At 38.5% G+C, this 21,555-nt stretch overlaps 1 protein-coding gene and 1 long non-coding RNA gene across 4 annotated transcripts in view; one reads left to right on the plus strand and one right to left on the minus strand.

Moving 5' to 3' along the window:
* The window catches only part of PIP5K1B (phosphatidylinositol-4-phosphate 5-kinase type 1 beta), a 338,680-nt gene extending 335,011 nt beyond the window's left edge, over positions 1 to 3,669 (plus strand). The window contains exon 15 of the mRNA XM_065908234.1: positions 2,942 to 3,669. Within this exon, the coding sequence (XP_065764306.1) occupies positions 2,942 to 2,944 (3 nt within the window). The 3' untranslated portion in view covers positions 2,945 to 3,669. The remainder of the gene's footprint in view (positions 1 to 2,941) is intronic.
* LOC136148601 (uncharacterized) overlaps positions 1 to 21,555 on the minus strand; it is a 124,318-nt gene that overhangs the window by 25,945 nt on the left and 76,818 nt on the right. The window lies entirely within an intron of this gene.

Raw genomic sequence — 21,555 nt, forward strand, 5'->3', positions numbered from 1 at the left:
AAGCTGTATACACTCAGCAAAAACAATACTGGTGCTGACTCTGGCTCAGATCATCAGCTCCTCATAGCAAAATTCAGGCTTAAACTAAAGAAAGCAGGGAAAACTGTTAGGCCATCAGGTACAATTTAAATCAATTTCCCTAGGAATATACAGTGGAGGTCACAAATAGATTCAAGGAATTCGATCTAGTAAACTATGCCCGAAGAACTGTGGGCAAGGGTCCGTAATATTGTACAGCAAGCAGCAAACAAAACCATCTCAAAGAAAAAGGAATGTAAGAAGGCAAAGTGGTTGTTTGAGGAGGTGTTACAAATAATAGAGGAAAGAAGAGAAGCAAAAAGCAAGGGAGAAAATGAAGGTTACACCCAACTAAATGCAGACTTCCAGAGAATAGCAAGAGAGAGAAAATGAACAATTTTCAATGAACAATGAACAATTCTTCAATGAACAATGCAAAGAAATGAAAATAACAGAAAGGGTAAGACTAGAGATCTCTTCAAGAAAATTGGAAATATCAAAGAAACATTTCTGCCAAAGATGGATACAATAAAGGACAAAAATAGTAAAGACTTAATAGAAGCAGAGAGATCAAGAAGAGATGGAAAGAATACATAGAACTGTACAAAAAAGATCTTAATGACCTGGATAGGTCTCATTTGTTTGTTTTTATTTTCATTACACTAGGAGGTGATTCCAAAAGAACTGTAGCAATTTACATCAAAGAATGTTCTTCTGTATTTTCCTCTAAGACTGGCTTCTACAAATTTGTCCCAGTGCTGGTCTTGGAGTCATTTTTTCTCACCGTTGGCTTCCCCGGTGGCTCAGATGGTAAAGAATCTATCTGTAATGCAGGAGCCCCAGGTTCGATTCCTGGGTTGGGAAGATCCCCTGGAGAAGGGAATGGCTACCCACCCCAGTATTGTTGCCTGGAGAATTCCATGGACAGAGGAGCCTAGAGGGCTACAGTCCACAGAGTCGGACATGACTGAGTGACTAACAGGTTCACTTGAGTCTCAACAGATAACAGATGGGGTTCCTAGGGCCGGGGGCGGGGGGGGTGGGGTGGGGAGTGTGAGTATCACAACACTTGATGGAAGGAGATTGAAAGGGTGACTCTTCCCAGCCCACTCACTCACACATTCTGGTGTTCCTATGCCTGCCCCGAGGATCACGGCCACCTGTGCTGCTGCTGTTGATGACGGTGTCACACTTGCAGTGACATTTCAGCTAGTACCTCTCTCTTCCCCAAAGTGAGTCTTCAGCTATTCAAAGACAACTGTTATGTTTTCTCTTTAAATCTCTTATTTTCTAGACCCAAAAGCCCAGGTCTTAACCAATTCCATGGGGTCCTGGGTTTGGAGACCTTCAGCTGATGGTTCTTTCAGGCAGGGCTCAGATTGGTCAGTGTCTGCCGCAGTTTGGTGCTAGAAACCAGACATGGAACCCCAGCTGGGATCTGTCGGATAAGTAGAGCCGAACTATCACCTCCTTTTGGTTTTAGTTTTTAAGAAAGCAGGACTCAAATCTAATTAGAAGAAACTTGTAGTTTTATGTGGGTGTTTTTATGCCACTGGTCAAGCCTAAATGACGTCGACGTTACAGACATCTGTCCTGAGCAAGGGAGCAACTTCCTCTTTGCCTACTGCTAGAGTGCACACCACCTAATGCTCAGATAATCCTTCAGATACAGCTTGAGTAGCAGTGTGAACATGTACACTTAGGCAGGCAAACCTTTCCACTTTTGATTAATAAGAGGGAGCAGTCTCAACTATGAAACAAAGTGGTAAATAAAAGTTACAACTCATGAAAGGCTCAAATTACAAGAGGAAAAATTCACTTTTAAACAAAATCCTCTTTGACATAGTTTCTTTCCTAATAATTTTCAGTCATTTCAAACTGTGGACTCAAGTTTTTTCAGTCTCCAGATGATTGTGTTGGGCCACACAATGTCTGTGGTCCCAGCTACAGCCTTCTTAACCATTATGTTGGGGACACTAACATATGCCAGGCACTAAATCACATGTATATAATTTGTATGTATGCTATATGTGTGTATATTTCTACCCAGACACTATTTTCCTATAAAAAAAAAAGTTTATCACTTATAAAGAGAGAATTTATTACTCTCATTTTACAGATAGAACAAATGAGGTACAAAGATGGTAACTTGGATACTGTCCTGTAGCTGTAATAATTAGAGGATCAATAGATGTAAGCTGTTACATCTGCCTGAACATGGTACCACTTCTCATAAATATATCCTAGTACAACTGTCAGAGGCTGAATTAGCTGCCTCTGAGCTTAAGTGGCTACCATTTTAGGTCTGATATTTGCTGGACATAGTTTTTATTCCCCAGCCACAGGGACAGTGTGTGAAAATGAACACAGGGTTCGTGAGTTCCAGACCATGTTCAGATTGCTCTGATTTACTTCAGGACTGACATAACCCAGCACAACCCCAAAGCACTTGCCCTAGGAGGGCTTAGTCAGTGTTAATTTCCTTCCAAGTCCCTAGCCCTGAGCTGTGATGTGGTAGAACTTGATAAATCTTGGTGGAATTTACATATTGCAGAAGTTAGATGCTTATCATTGCAAAAGAATCAATCCCAGGGACTTCCCTGCTGGTCCAGTGGCTAAAACACCACACTCCCAGTGCAGGAGACCAGGTTCGATCCCTAGTCAGGGAACTAGATAGCACATGCTGCAGCTGAAAGATCCCACGTGCCTCAACTGAAACCAAGTGCAGCCAAATTGATTAATTAAAATATCTTAAAAAAAAAAAAAAGAATCCATCCCAGGCCTATTCCCCTCCCACTTCTACCTGCATGTTTCTCAGGTATGAGTCATTGAATGAATGAACTTGTGTTCCTACTCATCAGGCACCATTACAAATCAATGCAGAAACTTAGCCTTACCTCTCCTTTCCTTTTTCCCCTCCCAGTAAGTGAAATGGTGACCACCTTGGCAGATGGAGGAGACATGAACACAGTTGTGGGACAGAAGTTTCTCCACTCCAGGACTACCCAAAGGAAATGCCTGAACCCCACTACACACAGAATCATAATCAACTGGACTTGGAGTTTGCAAGATGTCAGGGGAGCCTTGGCAGAAAGGCTGATCAGCAGATGTGAAAAATACCACACTCTTCTGGCATTTGCTGTTGCTTGCTGAACTGTGAAGAACTGCATGAACTCTGTTTAAGCTGCTTTCTATACCATTGCCAATCACCTTTTTGGACTTGGAAGTGCTATTTTCCTATTGACACTTGCATTATTTCATTTTGCATGCATCCAGTGATTATCCATAAGCAACATATGTAATCTGCGCATATATTTTTTAAAGATCCATCCACCCAAAATGGTAAAGTCTAAATTCTATTCTTTTTTGCAAAGTTATAATCATAGCCCATGTCATTAAAAGTTTAAATTGGTTTCATATAAAGATCAGTGTAATAGGTCTGCATATACTTTATAGAAAATTAGCTTCTATAAAGATTTTTTCACTGTTTACTAGTGAAATGAGATAAGCAAAGCTATTTATAAAAGGCCTTATGTCATGTACATACATTGTCTTTGAAATATTTGTGATTTAGTTTATTGCTTGTAAAAGAGAAATTATATAATTTATTTAGTAAATACTATTGTAAACTATAGTTTTATTGAGAGAAATAAAATATTTTGTTCTCAATTGTGGTTTATGGTCTTTATATTTTTCCTTTTGTTAATAAAAAAGAAGTAACTTTGACATTCCTCATTTTTACATATTCTAGACTGCTAAATAAACTGACTCTCATGATAGGTGAAAACTGAGAGAAAATTCTCCAGGCCCTGAGAAAAGATTCAGTAACAGATTCTGCTCAGTTTGCTCAAGATTTTTTTCCCAAATGTTCTGGTGTTAGTCAGCTTTCACTATGTTATATTGTGGTAACAATCCCCAAATCTCCAGACTGGGGATCCAGAGCATCCTCTAGGACATGCCACTTTTCTGGCAGAAGAATAAAAGTGATAATGGAACCATGGAGCTCATAAAGCTAGTGCTTAAATATGGTTTATAGAACTTCTGCTTACATTCCACTGGCCAAAGTAAAAGACACTGACAAGTCTGATGCCAAAGAATTGGGAAATATACTTTTCACATAGGAATAGACATAGCAGAGGGGGACAATGAACATTTTAAGCAGTTAATATATCTGTAGGGGCTTCCCTGGTGACTCAGTGGTAAAGATCCCACCTGCAAGAGACACGGGTTCAATCCCTGGTCTGGGAAGATCCCACATGCCATGGAGCAACTACGCCCATGCACTGCAACTACTGAGCCTGTGCTCTATAACCCGTGCTCCAGAACAACAGAAGCCATGGCAGTGAGAAGCCTGTGCACCATAACAAGAGAGTAGCCCCTGCAGCAACAAAGACCCAGCACAGCTCAAAATAAAGAAAATTATTTTTTTCTAATATTCACTGGATGGACTGATGCTGAAGCTGAAGCTCCACACTTAGGCTACCTGATGCAAAGAGCCAACTCACTGAAAAAGAACCTGATGCTGGGAAAGATTGAGGGCAGGAGAAGGGGCGACAGAGGATGAGATGGTTCGATGGCATCACTGACTCAATAGACATGAGTTTGAGCAAAATCCAGGAGATAGTGAAGGACAGAGAAGCCTGTTGTGCTTCAGTTCATAGGGTCACAAAAAGTCAGACACAACACTGACAGAAGAACAATGATTTTTTTTTTTAAATATATCCAAAATTCTTGAGTGTCCTAAGCAGCAGAAGCTTAAGAGGTTGTGTACTCATACACTATGGAAAAAATCATTAGAAAGCAAAAAGGCATTCCTGGTAAATACTCAATGTAAAATATTAATACTTCAAGTTAAAGCAGACTGATTCTCATAAGCAAACATGGTATTAGCTTTTGTAAATACAGCTTGGAGCCATGGGACAAGTAGTAATTTCACTTGCAGAGTTGGTGCTGGGACTCAGTCCTGGGTTGAGTTGTCAATGGGAAATTCTACTGAAATGGATTGTGGAGGGTTCTTGCTGTCTCTTGCCTTGCTGTCTCTAGTATCCACATGTGCTAGCAGATGCCTGTTCTTCCTACAGGGTTTTTCTTAACTGGAATCCCACTCTTACCTCCTCCCATTTGTAAATCTACCATTTAAGCATGGGTCGTTGAGCGCAGGACCCATTGATTGTATAAGGGTCATAGATGGATATTATTAGGACCATGAAATAATATGCACAAGTTCAGTATGCCTTTGTGTATATGGGGGCTTTTTTTCATGAAGAGAAAGGCTATAATTTCCATCAAATTCACAGTGACAGATCCAAGAATTGTCAGGAACCACTATTTTAAGGCTTAACTCAAATACTACTTCAGTGCCATAAAGCTGTCTGTCTATGATCCCCAACTCCCTCCCCCCACCATCATCACCCTTGGTCAGCCTGTGGTCATCTTACTTTTCTCAGAAAATCTCAACACTTTGTACCTTTTTTCAATGTTGGAAGTATAACTTAAATATAATAAAGTATACAACTACTAATTGCATAGTTCAGTGAATTTTTACATACAAATGCACCCTTGTAACCTGCACCGAGAACAAGTCATAGAATACTTCCAGCTAACCTACATAGGATGAGATGGTTGGATGGCATCATTGACTCAATGGACATGAGTGTGAGCAAACTCTGGGAGATAGTGAAGGACAGGGAGGCCTGGTGTGCTGTCCATGGGGTTGCAAAGAGTTAGACACAACTGAGCAACTGAACAACAAACCTACAGGCTCTTTCATGCCCCCTCCCATCAATACCACTGGTAGGATTGATGCCACCTCTTCAATGCCCCCAAAGGTAACCATAATTATTACTTCTATGATTATGGATTAGTTTTGCCAATTCTAGAACTTCATATAAATAGAAACATAGAGTATGTGCCCTTATTGGCTTTCTGGTATTGCTGTTGTTCAACACTGTATGAGATCCATTCATTTCATTGTATGAAAGCTCATTCTTTCTCATTACTAAGTAGTATTCCATTATATGATTACTCCACAGTTTTCTACACTATTACTGATTGACATTTGGAATCATAAGCATGTACATTCAAAGGTAAATAATGAGTCCCCCAGACTGCTTCTTCCATACAGCTTCTACATGCAGACACCTCAACTTCTAGCACCCATACTGGGTGTTGAAATATTTTCTCTGAAAAAAAAAAAAAAAATCACTATCAGGAAGTAGATGACCATCCTCTAAATTTGCATAGGGTAGTCTGAATTCATGCCTAACACTCAAGCATAATAACAGTATATACTTTCACTCTCAAAAATGTTCCATTTTTTACCACAAATTATATTATTACCTTACCAAGGGGGAAAGCTTAAAGATAAACACTGGGGATTCCTCAATGATTGACTCAGCCAAGACACTCTACAGTGAAATTCAGCTACATCCCCCACACCCAGTGCTCACAGCATTAAGTCCTCACTCAATGAACGGCCAACCAGGATCACAAGACATCTAAGGAATTTCTCTAAAATGAGGCCGAAATATGCAAACAGAAAATTGCAGCTGGGGAAAACAAGGGCTGTGAGAAGTAAACTTCAAATAAAAGGAATCCAAATTGGAAAAGAAGTAAAACTGTTACTGTTTGCAGATGACATAGAAAATCCTAAAGATGTTACAAGAAAACCACTAGAGTTCATCAATGAATTCAGTAAGGCTGTAGGATGCAAAATTAATACACAGAAATCTATTGCATTTCTGTATACTAACAATGAAAGAACAGAAAGAGCAATTAAAGAAATAATCCCATTTACCATCACAACAATGGTACCTAGGAGTACACCTACCTAAGGAAACAAAAGACCTACATGCAGAAAACTATAAGATACTGATGGAAGAAATCAAAGATGACAAAACAGATGGAGAAATATACCATGTTCTTGAATTGGAAGAATCAATATTATGAAAATGACTATACTACCCAAAGTAACCTACAAATTCAATTCAATCTCTATCAAATTACCAATGGCATTTTTCACAGAATTAGAACAAAAAATTATTTAATTTGTATGAAGACAGAAAAGACCCTGAATAACCAAAGGAATCTTGAGAAAGAAAAATGAAGCTGGAGGAATCAGGCTCCCTGACTTCACACTATATTACAAAACTACAGTAAGACACTGTGGTACTGGCACAAAAACAGAAAAATCAACGGAACAAGATAGAAAGCCCAGAGACAAACGCATGCTTCTAAGGCCACCTAATCTATGACAAAGGAAACAAGAATATACAATGAAGAAAAGTAATCTCTTAATAAGTGGATCTGGGAAACTGGACAGTCACATATAAAAGAATAAAATTAGAACACTCTCTAACACCATACACAAAAATAAAATGAAAATGGATTGAAGCCTAAATGTAAGGCCTGATACTATAAAACTCTTAGAGGAAAACAAAGGCAGAACACTCTTTGAAATAAATTGCAGCAAGATCATTTTTCACCCACCTCCTAATGAAAATAAAAGCCAAAAAACAAATGGGACCTAGTTAAATTTAAAAGCCTTTGAAGAGGAAAGGAAACTATAAACAAAACAAAGACAACTTCAGAATGGGTAAAAATGTTCACAAATGAAGCAACTAAGGAGGGATTAGTCTCCAAAATATACAGACAGCTCATGCAACTCATTATCAAAAAGACAACCCAATTAAAAAATAAGCAGAAGACCTAAACAGACATTTCTCCAAAGAAAACATACAAATGCCCAAGAGGCACATGAACAGATGCTCAGTAAAGCTAATTATTAGAGACAAAAAAATCAAAACTACAATGAGATATCACTTCACACCAGTCAAAATGATTATCATAAAAAAATCCACAAACAATAAATGCTAAAGAGTGTGTGGAGAGATGGGGACAGTCATACATTGTTGGTGGGAATATAAATTGGTATAGCTACTATGGAGAACAGTATGGAGGGTCCTTAAAAAATTACAAATAGAACTATCACATCACCCAGCAATCCCACTCCTTGACATATACCCAGAGAATAAAGGATACATGCATTCTGATGTTCACTCATTGCAGTACTATTTACAATAGCCAAGACACGGAAGCACCTAAACGTCCATCAACAGAGGAATGGATAAAGAAGATATAATACATATGTAATAGAATATTACTCAGCCATTAAAAAGAATGAAATAATGCCATTTGCAGCAACATGGATGGACCTAGAGAGGATCATACTGGTGAAGTAAGTCAGATAGAGAAGGAGGAATCTTATATGACATTCCTTGTATGTGGAATGTAAAAAGAAATAATACAAATGAACTGACTTACAAAACAGAAAGAGACTCATAGACTTAGAAAATGAAATTATGGTTGCCAAGGTGGGTAGAATGGGGTAAAAGATAGCTAGGGAGTTTGGGATCAATGTGTACACATGACTATATTTAAAAAGGATAACCAACAAGGTCCTACTGAGCACAGGGAACTCTGCTCAGTGTTATAAGGCAGCCTAAATCAGAGGGGTGTTTGGGAGAGAAGGATACATGTATATGTCTGGTTCAGTCCCTTTGCTGTCCAACTGAAACTATCACAACACTGTTAATCGGCTATATTCCAATGTAAAATTAAAAAAAAAAAATTAAAAAGAGATACAGATGGCCAAGAGATGCAAGAGAAGTTTATCAACATAGATAATTATTAGAGAAATGCAAATCAAAGCTACAATGAGGTATCACCTTACATTGGCTGGAATGGCCATCATCACAAAATCCATAAACAATAAATGCTGGAGAGGGTGTGGAGAAAAGGGAACCCCCTACACTGTTGGTGGGAATGTAAATTGGTTCAGCCACTATGGAAAACAGTATGGAGGTTCCTCAAAAAACTAAAAATAGAGCTACCATATGACCCAGCAATCCCACTCCTAGACACTTATCAGAGAAAGCCATAATTCGAAAGGATACATGCACTCTAATGTTCACTGCAGCCCTGTTGACAATAGCCAAGACATGGAAGCAACGTAAATGTCTACTGTCAGATGAACGGATAAAGAAAATGTGGTACATATATACAATAAAGTATTACTTCGCCATAGTACAGTATTAATCGCTCAGTTGTGTCTGACTCTTTGCGACCCCATGGACTGTAGCCCTCCAGGCTCCTCTCTCTAGGGACTTTCCCAGGCAAGAATACTGGAGTGGGTTGCCATTTCCTTTTCCAGGAGATCTTCCCAATTCAGGGATCAAACCCGGGTTTCTTGCATTGCAGGCAGATTCTGAGCCACCGGGGAAGCAAAAGGTACAAAATAGTAACATTTGCAGAGGCATGGATGGGCCTAGAGATTGTTATATAGAGTGAAGTAAGTCAGAAAAATATATATTATCGCATATATGTGGAATCTAGAAAAATTGTACAGATGAACCTGTTTGCAAAGAAGAAATATAGACAGAGACATAGAGAATAAATATATGGATACCAAAGGGTGGGTAGGATGGGTTGGAAAGTTGAGATTGATGTTTGTACACTACTATGTATGAGGTAGGTGGCTGGTGAGGGCCTACTGTATAGCACAGGGAAGAAAAAATAGAAAATACAATCTGTTTGTAGGCTATATTAAGTTAACCTTAAAAATGCATTCCAATATACATGAGGTACAGAAATATACTGTCTGACCCCACTTATATGAGGTGCCTAGAAAAGTCAAATTCAGAGAGTCAGAAAGTACACTGGTAGATGCCAGGGGCCGAGTGGTGGGGAGGGTGGGTGGGGAAGGGCAATGGGGAGTTAAGTGTTTAATGGGAACAGAGGTTCAGTTTAGGAAGGTGAAAAATTCAGGAAATGGATGATGGTGAGAGGTGCCTAACAATGTGGACATACACAGTGCTACTTAACTGTATAGTTAAATACGGTTAAAATAGTACGTTTTCATACTATGAGACTTTTACCACAATAAAAAAAATTTAATTTCCCACACATCTCCAAAGACAACAAATTATATGTCACCCATGAAACATAACCAGAATGCTGTGACAAAAATGAGCATTCTTACAGATGGCCAAAAAGCACACGAAAAGATGATCAACATCACTAATGATTAAAGAAATGCAAATCTAAACTACATGCACCCATGTTCACTGCAGCACTATTTACAATAGCCAGCACATGGAAGCAACCAAAATGTCCATCAACAGAGGGATGGATAAAGAAGATGTGGTACATATATATACAATAGAATATTACCCAACCATAAAAAAGAACAAAATAATGCCATTTGCATGAGTGGACCTAGAGATTGTTATACTGGGTGAAGGCAGACAAAGACAAATATCGTAAGAAATGCTTATATATGGAATCTAAAAAAAGGGTACAAGTCAACTTATTTCAAAACAGAAACAGAGTCACAGATGTAGAAAACAAACATGGTTACCAGGGGGTAAAGGAGGAGGTATAAATTGGGAAATTGGAATTGACATATACATACTACTATATACAAAATAGATAACTGATAAGGACTTACTGTATAGCACAGGGAACTCTACTCAATACTCTAAAGGCCTATATGGGAAAGAATCCAAAAAAAGAGAGGATACCCTTTGCATCATGTTAGACTTAGTAAATAGGCATGGTAGTCTTGAGCGAACAGAATCTAATAACCTATATTATATATAAATAATAAAATGTACAAAGCCTCCAAATTTTTCTAAAACCTAGACCTAGAGACTGCCTTATTGAGTGAAGTCAGTCCGACAGAGAAGGAGAAAAATCGTTTGATATCCCTTATATGTGGACTCTAGAAAGAAATGATACAAATGTACAAAATAGAAAAAGACTCACAGACTTAGAAAACGAACTCAAGGTTGCCCGGGGGAAGAGATAGTCAGGGAGTTTGGGATCAACGTGTACACACTTCTGTATTTAAAATGGATAACCAGCAAGGACCTACTGTATAGCACATGGAACTCTGCTCAATGTTATGTGGCAGCCTGGATGGGAGGAGGGTTTGGGGGAGAATAGATACATGTATCTGTGTGGCTGAGTCCCTTCACTGTTCACCTGAAATTATCATAATATTGTTAATCAGCTATACTCCAATACAAAATAAAAAGTTCAAAAAAAAAAAATTAAAGTGGATATGTGTGTTAGTCGCTCAGTTGTGTCCGACTCTTTGCGACCCCATGGACTGTAACCTGCCAGGCTCCTCTGGCCATGGGATTCTCCAGCAAGAAGACTGGAGTGGGTTGCCATTTCCCTCTCCAGGGGATCTTCCTGACCCAAGGAGCGAGCCCTGTCTCCTGCATTGCAAGCAGAATCTTTACCATCTGAGCTATCAGGGAAGCCCTTTTGAATATGTGTCTATGTATAGCCTGACTCACTTTGCTATGTACCTGAAACTAACACAACATTGTAAATCAACTATATTTCAATAAAATTTTTAACTTAAATAAATGTAGGGAGTCTAGCCAACTTAAAGAACCCGTACTTCTAACCCCTTATACTATATAACCTCACATATGTAGTAACCTACGTATGTATATACCCTGTATGTGTTATATAACCTCATATATGAAGGCTCTATACAGATGAAAAAAGCAGTAACAAAGGAAGAGACTTATGCAGGGAAAAAGTAGGAAACAAAAAAAAGATAGTTGGAGGATTTTGTATAAGAATTTAAGAGCTGTATGTGTTAAATGAGAATAAGAAAGTATGAAAAAAGTAGATGTTAAAATTACAAGGTTACATATTGAACTGAAACATCTTGGCGTGTTAATATACCCAGGGAAATAGACCTGTGTTGTATTTTAGGGATAACTAGGATTAGTGTAACAGCTAAGAAAAATGAGATAGCATACCCAGATGTTTGCATAAATAGATGAAATTAAATGCAAAAATAATCAGTAAAAATAGCATCTATACATTGGAAACACATTCAAGGACATGTGTTATACTGCACCAAACAAATCAAGGCATTTCCATAATGTGAGCATCATAGAAACATTTATTTAGACTGTTATTAAATACTAACTAGGGATATCAATACTTACAGAATTTTAAGTTTCTAATATGTGAAACAAAAATTAAATGGTAACATTCAAATTTTTGTGCCATGCATTTGCATTGCTGAATTTTTTTTTCTTTTAAACTTTTTATTTTATATTGGGGTGTAGCCAATTAACAATATTGTGATAATTTCAGGTGAAGAGTGAAGGGATTCAGCCATACAGATACATGTATCCATTCTCCCCCAAACCCTCCTCCCATTCAAGCTGCCACACAACACTGAGCAGAGTTCCATGTGCTATACAATAGGTCTTTGTTGGTTATCCATTTTAAATATAGCAGTGTATAAATGTTGATCCCAAATTCCCCGTCTCTTTCCCCCAGCAACCATAAGTTCATTTTATAGGTCTGTGAGTCTCTTTCTGTTTTTTAAGGTCATTTGTATCATTTCTTTTTAGATTCCACATATAAGGAATGTCATACAAGATTTCTCTTTCTCTGACTTATTTCACTCAGTATGATACTCTCTAGGTCCACCCATGTTACAGCATATGGCATTATTTCATTCTTTTAATGGCTGAATAATATTCCATTGTGTGTGTGTATATATATATATACACACCACATATTCTCTATCCACTCCTCTGTCCATAGACATTTATGTTGCTTCCATGTCATGGATATTGTAAACAGTGCTGCCACCTCCTCATGCTCCCCAGTCCAAGCTGAACAAACATCCTGGCCCTTCTTACTCTACACCAGAGCTTGGCATGGGATCTAGGGAAGCCACGTTCTCAAAAAAGACTTGATTGAGCAACACAGAGATGGCCAAGGGACCTGCGGAGTACTCCAGGTGAGGCAGTGGTGGCCACTGTTGGTGCAAAGTCAAATAGCACCACTGAGTTAGACCAGATCTCTGGCGGCAACACAGTCCAAGCCCCTGTGACCAACACACCACAGTCCCCGCTCGCAGCCAAGTGCACACTCCCACACCACTGCTTGACACTGGATCTAGGGCTTCTAGGGCCTGGGAGAAGCCTCAATCTAGGGACACAGGAGCAACCGAGAGCCTCGGGTGTGATTCAGCTGGGGCAGCAGCAGCTTCTCTTGGCACTTGCTCAAACAGTACCCCAGAAGCAGCCCAGAACTTTGACACCTGTGCAACCACTTCAATTCCTATAACCACAAGCCCCAAACCCTGGCCCCAGTACAACAGATGTTCTGGGCCTGCCCACTCCACACCATAGCCTTGCACTAGATTTTCGATGCCCACAACAGGGGAAAGGGTGTGACCTTGGGCTGCCTCTAAGTGGAACCACAGATGCCTACGCAGGCAGCACATCAGACCTCTTCAAGTACACCAGCCTTGCCGACTTCAGGACTCCTCTCTTTTGGGCTAAAGGCCCCAGTGCAGGGAGAAGGAATAACACACACTCAAAGAGAACAGAATCTGGATAAACCTGACACCCCTCCCCAGGCTCTAGCCTCTGGGGAGCAGACCTCATCCCTGACGGGGCAGCAACACCCATGCAGAGAAGGAAGGCCTGCCTCACATCCTGCATAGGCTTCTACCAACACCAACCACACCCCCTACCAAAGTGACCGTGGTCAGCACACCTTGGGGAAAGACGTGGCTGGTGTCCACATCAAACCCAGCCCTCACACCAAACACTGGACACACAATTGAACCCAGGTCTCCGGCATTGCAGGCGAATTCTTTACCAGCTGAGCCACAAGGGAAGCCCCTATACAGGGATATGATACTCCCACATAAAAGCAGCCCTTAAGGCCATGATAGTTAACTGTTTCATCCAAATCCATAGAAACAGAGATTTTATTTTATATTCCTAAAACAAACTTTTGTTCTTTTTTTTAAAAAAAAAGAATAAAGGGAGAGGAACTACTCCCAATTGAAGGAGCAAGAGAAAACCCCTGAAAAAATAAATAAAACAGTTAATTACCAGACACTGAGTTCAAAAACTTGGTAATAAAAATGCTAAGAGGGAATATCCCTATAAACAGATCATTTTAACATGAAAGTAGAAAAGTAAACCAATCAAAAATAGATAATTTCAGCCCACGCCCAGCAGCCATGCCACTGGCCAGCCTGCACCTGCACCACTCAGGATCTTTGTATTAAAGACAGTGAGTGCGGGAAGAATCAAGACGGCAGAGTAGTAGGACAGGAGCTCACTTCCTCCCACCAACACATCAAAAATATATCTACATGTGAAACTGCTCTCACAGAATGGCTACTGAATGCTGACAGAAGACCTCAGACCTCTGAAAGGGCAAGACAATTCCCATGTAACCAGGTAGGACAAAGAAAAAACGCAAGAAAGGAATCAGGATGGGGCCTGTGCCCCTGGGAGGGAATTGTGAAAGAGGAAGGACTCCTGGATGCTGGGAAATCTCCTGGCAAGCGGGGACTCAGCCAGGACAGACGGAGAACTTTGGAACCTCAGAGAAGAGCATGGCAACCAGTTTGCAGCAGCTAGAATGAGGAGAAACCTGCACAGACGGTCAGTGCCGCCACTCTGCACGCTCCAGCTTAAGACATACTCACCAGTGTGGGCAGGGGCTGGGTGTAGAAGCTCAGGCTTTGAAAATCAGAGCCAGGGAGAGAACTGGAGCAGGATGCACAGAAAGAGCCTGAAGTAGCTGGACTCTGGTGTGACCACAACTGAGGGTGTATGCAGAGGAAGCTTGGGCCTCCTTAGAGGTCAGGCACAATTGGGTGAACAGTGTGCAAGGGGAGTGGTGGGACTCGCCATTACAGCCTTTTTTCCTATGCAAGGCAATGGAGATCCTAAATGATACAATAAAACAGTTAAACTTAATTGATATTTTCAGGACATTACATCAAAAAAAAAAAACTCCAAAAAAACAGAACACACATTCTTTTCAAGCACACATGAGATAGTCTCTAGGACTGACCACATACTAGGGCATAAAATAAGACTCAACAAATTTAAGAGTATAGAAATTATTTCAAGCACCTTTTCTGACATATCAGTGTGAAGCTAGAAATCAGACACAGAAAAAGAAATGAGGAAAAATAAAATTACTACATGGAGATTAAACAAAATGCTATTAAAAAACCAATGACTCAACAATGAAATCAAAGAGGAAATTTAAGAATACCTTGATGGAGAAGGGAATGACAACCCACTGCAGTAGTATCAGCTGGGAAATCCCATGGATAGAGAAGCCTGGAAGGCTACCATCCATGCCAAAGAGTTGGACACGACTGAGCAAGTAACACACATACTTTGTTATAGTGGGTGAGAGTCTGACACATTGAGACCCCATGGACTATACAGTCCATGGAATTGTCCAGGCCAGAATAATGGAGTGGGTAGCCCCTCCCTTCTCTAGGGCATCTTCCCAACCCAGGGATCAAAGCCAGGTCTCCCTCATTGCAGGCAGATTCTTTACCAGATGAGCCACCAGAGAAGCCCAAAGAATACTGGAGTGGGTAGCCTATCCCTTCTCCAGCGGATCTTCCTGACCCATGAATCAAACCAGGGTCTGCTGCATTGCAAGAGGATTCTTCACCAGCACCAGCTGAGCTACCAGGGAAGTGTGGGTGTAATTGTGTGTGTGTGTGTGTGTGTGTGTGTGTGTGTGTGTGTGTGTGTGTGTGTGTGTGTGTGTGTGTGTGTGTGTGTGTGTGTGTGTGTGTGTGTGTGTGTCATTAAAAAGAATGAAGTACTGCTATTTGTAGCAACATGAAAGAAACTAGAGACTAGGCTTAGTGAAATTAATTATATAGAAAAAGAAAAATACTATATGATATTCTTTATATGTGGTATCTAAAAAGTAACACGAATGTATATAAAAAACAGACTCACAGACATAGAAGACAAACTGTGGTTACCAAAGAGTGGGGAGGGACAAACTACACATAGGAGATAGATAGATACAAAATGCTATTTATAAAATAATAAGTAAAAAGGATTTTCTGTGTAGCACAGGAAACTATATGTAATAAAATTAGCCCACTAACTGTAGTAACTTTTAATGGAATATAACCTGCTAAAATATTGAATTGCTATGTTGTATACCTGAAACCAACCCTAAAGTTTAAAGCAACTATGCTTCAATTTTTAAAAATCAAAGACAATGAAAGAATTTTGAAGAGAGAAGTTACATACAAGGGAATCCCAATAAGACTACTGGCAGATCTCTCCACAAAAGCTTTTCTGACCAGGAGATAATGGGATGGCATATTCAAAATATTGAAGAAAAAAACTGTCAACAACAAAAATCTATACCCAGTAAAACTGTCCTTCAGAAATGAAGGGGATATAAAGTCTTCCCCAAATAAATAAAAGTTGAGGGACATTATCCTCATTATACCTGTCTTACAAGAAAAACTAAAGGGACTTTTTTAATGGAAGTTAAACTGACAAATTAACATCATAAAAATTTAAGAAAGCAGTTTAAAACTCACTGGTACAGCAAATACATAGTCAAAGTTAGATTCTATAATATGGTAATGGTGGTGTATAATTCATTTACTACTCTAATTTAAAAGTTAAAAACAATTGTAAAGATGACCACAGCTACAACAATTTGTAATTACTATACAATACAAAGGAGAAGGCGATGGCACCCCCACTCCAGTACTCTTGCCTGGAAAATCCCATGGATGGAGGAACCTGGTGGGCTGCAGTCCATGGGGTCGCTAAGTGTTGGGCATAACTGCGCAACTTCACTTTCACTTTTCACTTTCATGCATTGGAGAAGGAAATGGCAACCCACTCCAGTGTTCTTGTCTGGAGAATCCCAGGGACACGGAAGCCTGGTGAGCTGCCATCTATGGGGTCGCACAGAGTCAAACACGACTGAAGTGACTTAGCAGCAGCAGCAGCAGCATACAATACAAAAAATACATCATATTAATGACTGAAATGTGATGGGGAGAAATAAAACTGTAAAGTTTAGGAACTCTATTCATGTGAAGTTTTTATCAGTTTAAAATAGGATATAGGAAAATAGGATAATTTTAAGATATTCTATGCAAGTTTCATGATAACAAGGGAAAAACCTGTAATAATTACACAAAAGAACGTAATAAAGAAGTAAAAGCAAACTAACACCAAAAGACCTCAAAATGTATTTTTTACATTTCTAACACCATACACAAAAATAAACTCAAAATGGATTAAAGATCTAAATGTAAGACCAGAAACTATAAAACTCCTAGAGGAGAACATAGGGAAAACACTCTCCGACATAAATTTCAGCAGGATCCTCTATGACCCACCTCCCAGAATGTTGGAAATAAAAGCAAAAATAAACAAATGCGACCTAATGAAACTTAAAAGCTTTTGCACAACAAAGCAAACTATAAGCAAGGTGAAAAGACAGTCCTCAGATTGGAAGAAAATAATAGCAAATGAAGCAACAGACAAAGGATTAATCTCAAAAATATATAAGCAACTCCTGCAGCTCAATTCCAGAAAAATAAATCACCCAATCAAAAAACGGACCAAAGAACTAAACAGACATTTCTCCAAAGAAGACATACAGATGGCTAACAAACACATGAAAAGATACTCAACATCACTCATTATCAGAGAAATGCAAATCAAAACCACACTGAGGTACCATTACACACCAGTCAGGATGGCTGCTAGCCAAAAGTCTATAAGCAATAAATGCTGGAGAGGGTGTGGAGAAAAGGGAACCCTCTTACACTGTTGGTGGGAATGCAAACTAGTATAGCCACTATGGAAAACAGTGTGGAGATTTCTTAAAAAACTGGAAATAGAACTGCCATATGACCCAGCAATACCAATTCTGGGCATACACACCGAGAAAACCAGATCTGAAAGAGACACGTGGACCCCAATGTTCATCGCAGCACTGTTTATAATAGCCAGGACATGGAAGCAACCTAGATGCCCATCAGCAGACGAATGGATAAGGAAGCTGTGGTACATATACACCATGGAATATTACTCAGCCGTTAAAAAGAATTCATTTGAATCAGTTCTAATGAGATGGATGAAACTGGAGCCCATTATACAGAGTGAAGTAAGCCAGAAAGATAAAGAACATTACAGCATACTAACACATATATATGGAATTTAGAAAGATGGTAACGATAACCCTATATGCAAAACAGAAAAAGAGACACAGATGTACAGAACAGACTTTTGGACTCTGTGGGAGAAGGCGAGGGTGGGATGTTTCGAGAGAACAGCATCGAAACATGTGTATTATCTAGGGTGAAACAGATCACCAGCCCAGGTGGGATGCATGAGACAAGTGCTCGGGCCTGGTGGGCTGGGAAGACCCAGAGGGATCGGGTAGAGAGGGAAGTGGGAGGGGGGATCGGGATGGGGAATACATGTAAATCCATGGCTGATTCATGTCAATGTATGGCAAAGATCACTACAATATTGTAAAGTAATTAGCCTCCAACTAGTAAAAATAAATGAAAAAAAAAAAGAAAGAAAAAAGTAATAAAAAAAAAGCAGAATAAGTAACCAAGAAAAAATGGATTTACAAAATACCAAGTGAACAATTAACAAAATGACAATAGTATTAATAATTCTTTACATTTACTTGAAATGTAAATGGTTTAAACTCAAAAGACATAAAATGTCTGAATGTATATAAACACAAAAACAAAAAACAAGATTCAGTGATACACTGCCAACAACAGACTCACTTTAACCTTAAAGATATAAATAAACTGAGAATAAAAAAAAGATATTGCAAATAAATGGTAACCATCCCAAATAAAAACAGAGGTTGCTAGGTATATTAGACAAAATAGGCTTTGGAAAATGGGAAAGAGACAAAGATGGTCACTATATGATGATAAAAGTGCCAATTCATCAAGAAGATTTAACAATTATAAACTATGTGTATCCAACATAGGAGCACCTAAATAGATAAAGCAAAAATTAACAGAGCTAAAAGTAGAAATAAGCAGCAGTACAATAATAATTGGGGACTTTAATACCCCACTTTCAACAATGAATACATCATCCAGACAGAAAATCAATAATGAAATAGTGAATTTCAGGACTACAGACTAATGACCTTAACACACTTACATAGAACATTCTGATGACAGCAAAATACACATTCATGTCAAGCTCATTTGAGACATTTTATAAGATAGAGACCATATTTTAGGCCACAAAAGAAGCCTTAGCAAATTCAGGAAAACTGAAACCATACAAGGTATCTTCTCTGATCACAAAAATATAAAACTAGATATCACAAGCAAGAGTACAACTGGAAGATCCGTGAATACATGGGAATTAAAGAACTTTTCCTGAACAACAAATTAATCAAAGAAGTAATTAAAGGGAAAATATATAAGTATCTTGAGGTAAATAAACATGGAAAAACAAAACTTACATATGTAGCCAAAACAGTTGAAGGAGAAAAAAATTATACCAATAAACATCCACATGAAGGAACAAGATCCCAAACAACCTAATTACACCTTAAGGAACTAGAAAAAACACAAATTAAGCCCAAAGTTAACAGAAGGCAATAAATAATAGAGATTAAAGCAAAAATAAATAAAACGCAGGAAGGAAAAAACAACTAATTAACAACTATGTAACAGATCAATTACTAGCAAGGAGATTGAATCAGTAATCAAGAATTTCACAATGAAGAAAAGCCCAGGTCCAGATGGCTTCCTGGCATATTTTACCGACATTTAAAATTAATCCTAATACTTTCAAACTCTCCCCACAAAATCAATGAGGTGGAGATACTCCCAAACCCAGTTAACGAGGTAAGCATCATTCTAATACCAAAGCCAGCAAAGGACACCACCAGAAAACTACAGGCCTATATCCATGGTGAATACAGATGCAAAGTCTCAACAAAATACTAACAAACTGAATTCAGTGGCATATTAAAAGGATCATACACAATGATCAAGACGGATTTATCCATGGGATGCAAAGATGGTTCAACATGCACAAAGTCAATGAGATACATCACAATAATAGAATCAAAGAAAAAAATCATGTGATCATCTCTAATTACGCACATAATAATGCTAAGTGAAATAAGTCAGAGAAATACAAATACTGTATGATATATCACTAGCATGCGGAATCTAAAAAAAGCTAAACTGGTGGTCCAGGGGCTGACTCTGAACTCCCAATGCAGGGGGCCAGGGTTCAATCCCTGATCGTTGAATTAGATCCTGCATGCCCATGTGACACAGTTAAAAATCGAAGATGCTGCATGCTGCAAATAAGCCCAGCACAGACAATCATATATACATTTTAAAGCCAAACTTGAAAAAACATCATAGAATGATGCTTACCAGTGGCTGGGGGGTGGGGGTGGGGTGGTGTCAGGGGAAAGGAGAGATGTTATTTAGGTGTACAAACTTGTATATAAATAAATCCTGGAGATCTAATGTACAATACAGTGATTATAGACAATGATATTAAGATAATAATATTATATTATAGATATCGAACTTGATAAGAGACTAGATCTTAAGTATATTCACCAAAGATAATTATGTGATATAATAAAGGTGTTAGCTAATGTTAAATTTATGTATTGCAATATAATTACCATTGTACCAAGTCAACATTTTTTATACCTTAAATTTACATAATCTCAATTAAAATAATAAAAATGAAAAGCTTCTGTAGAGCAAAGGAAACCATTAATAGTACGAAAAAGCAACATACAGAATGTGAGAAGATATTTGCAAATCACATATCTTAAGGGATTAATAACCAAAATAAATAATGAACTCTATAATTGAATTTTTAAAAATCTGATTTTAAAAATGGATGGAAGAACCAAATAAATACTTTTATGAAGATATACAAATGGCCAACAGATACATGAAAATGTGCACAAATATCAGTAATCAAGAAAATGAAAATCAAAACTACAATGAAGTATCACCTCATATCTTAGAATGGCTAGTCTCAAAAAGACAAAACGATGATAAAATACTGGTGAGGATATATAAAAAATGGAACCCCTGTTCATAGACAGAAGAATTAATATTGTTAAAATAGCCATACTACCAAAGCCATCTACAGCTCCAACACAAACCCCATCAAAAGCAAAAGCATTCTTCACAGACACAGAAGAGACAATCTTAAATTGTATGGAACCACAAAGACTTTGAATAACCAGAGCACTGCTGAGAAAAAAAAAATAAAACCACAAACCACACTGCAAAGTCATAATAATAAAACAGTATAAGATACACTGACACTAAAGTAGCCAGATAGACCCATGAAACAGAATAAAGAGCTCAGAATTTAATCCTGGCCTGTATGGTCACATAATGTTCAACAAGGGAGCCAAGAATACCCAGTGGGGAAAGAATAGGGTCTTCAACAAATGGTGCTAGAAAAACTGGAGAAACATGCAGAACAATGAAATTGAACCCCTAATATAACTCACAAAAATTAACTCAAAATGGATCAAAAATTTAAACATAAGACCAAATACCATAAAACTCCAGGAAGAAAATATAGGGAAGAAGCTCATCGATGCTGTTCTTGATGAGGATTTTTTGAACAT

Source organism: Muntiacus reevesi, chromosome 17 (genome assembly GCF_963930625.1).
Source record: "Muntiacus reevesi chromosome 17, mMunRee1.1, whole genome shotgun sequence".
NCBI classification, from domain to species: domain Eukaryota; kingdom Metazoa; phylum Chordata; class Mammalia; order Artiodactyla; family Cervidae; genus Muntiacus; species Muntiacus reevesi.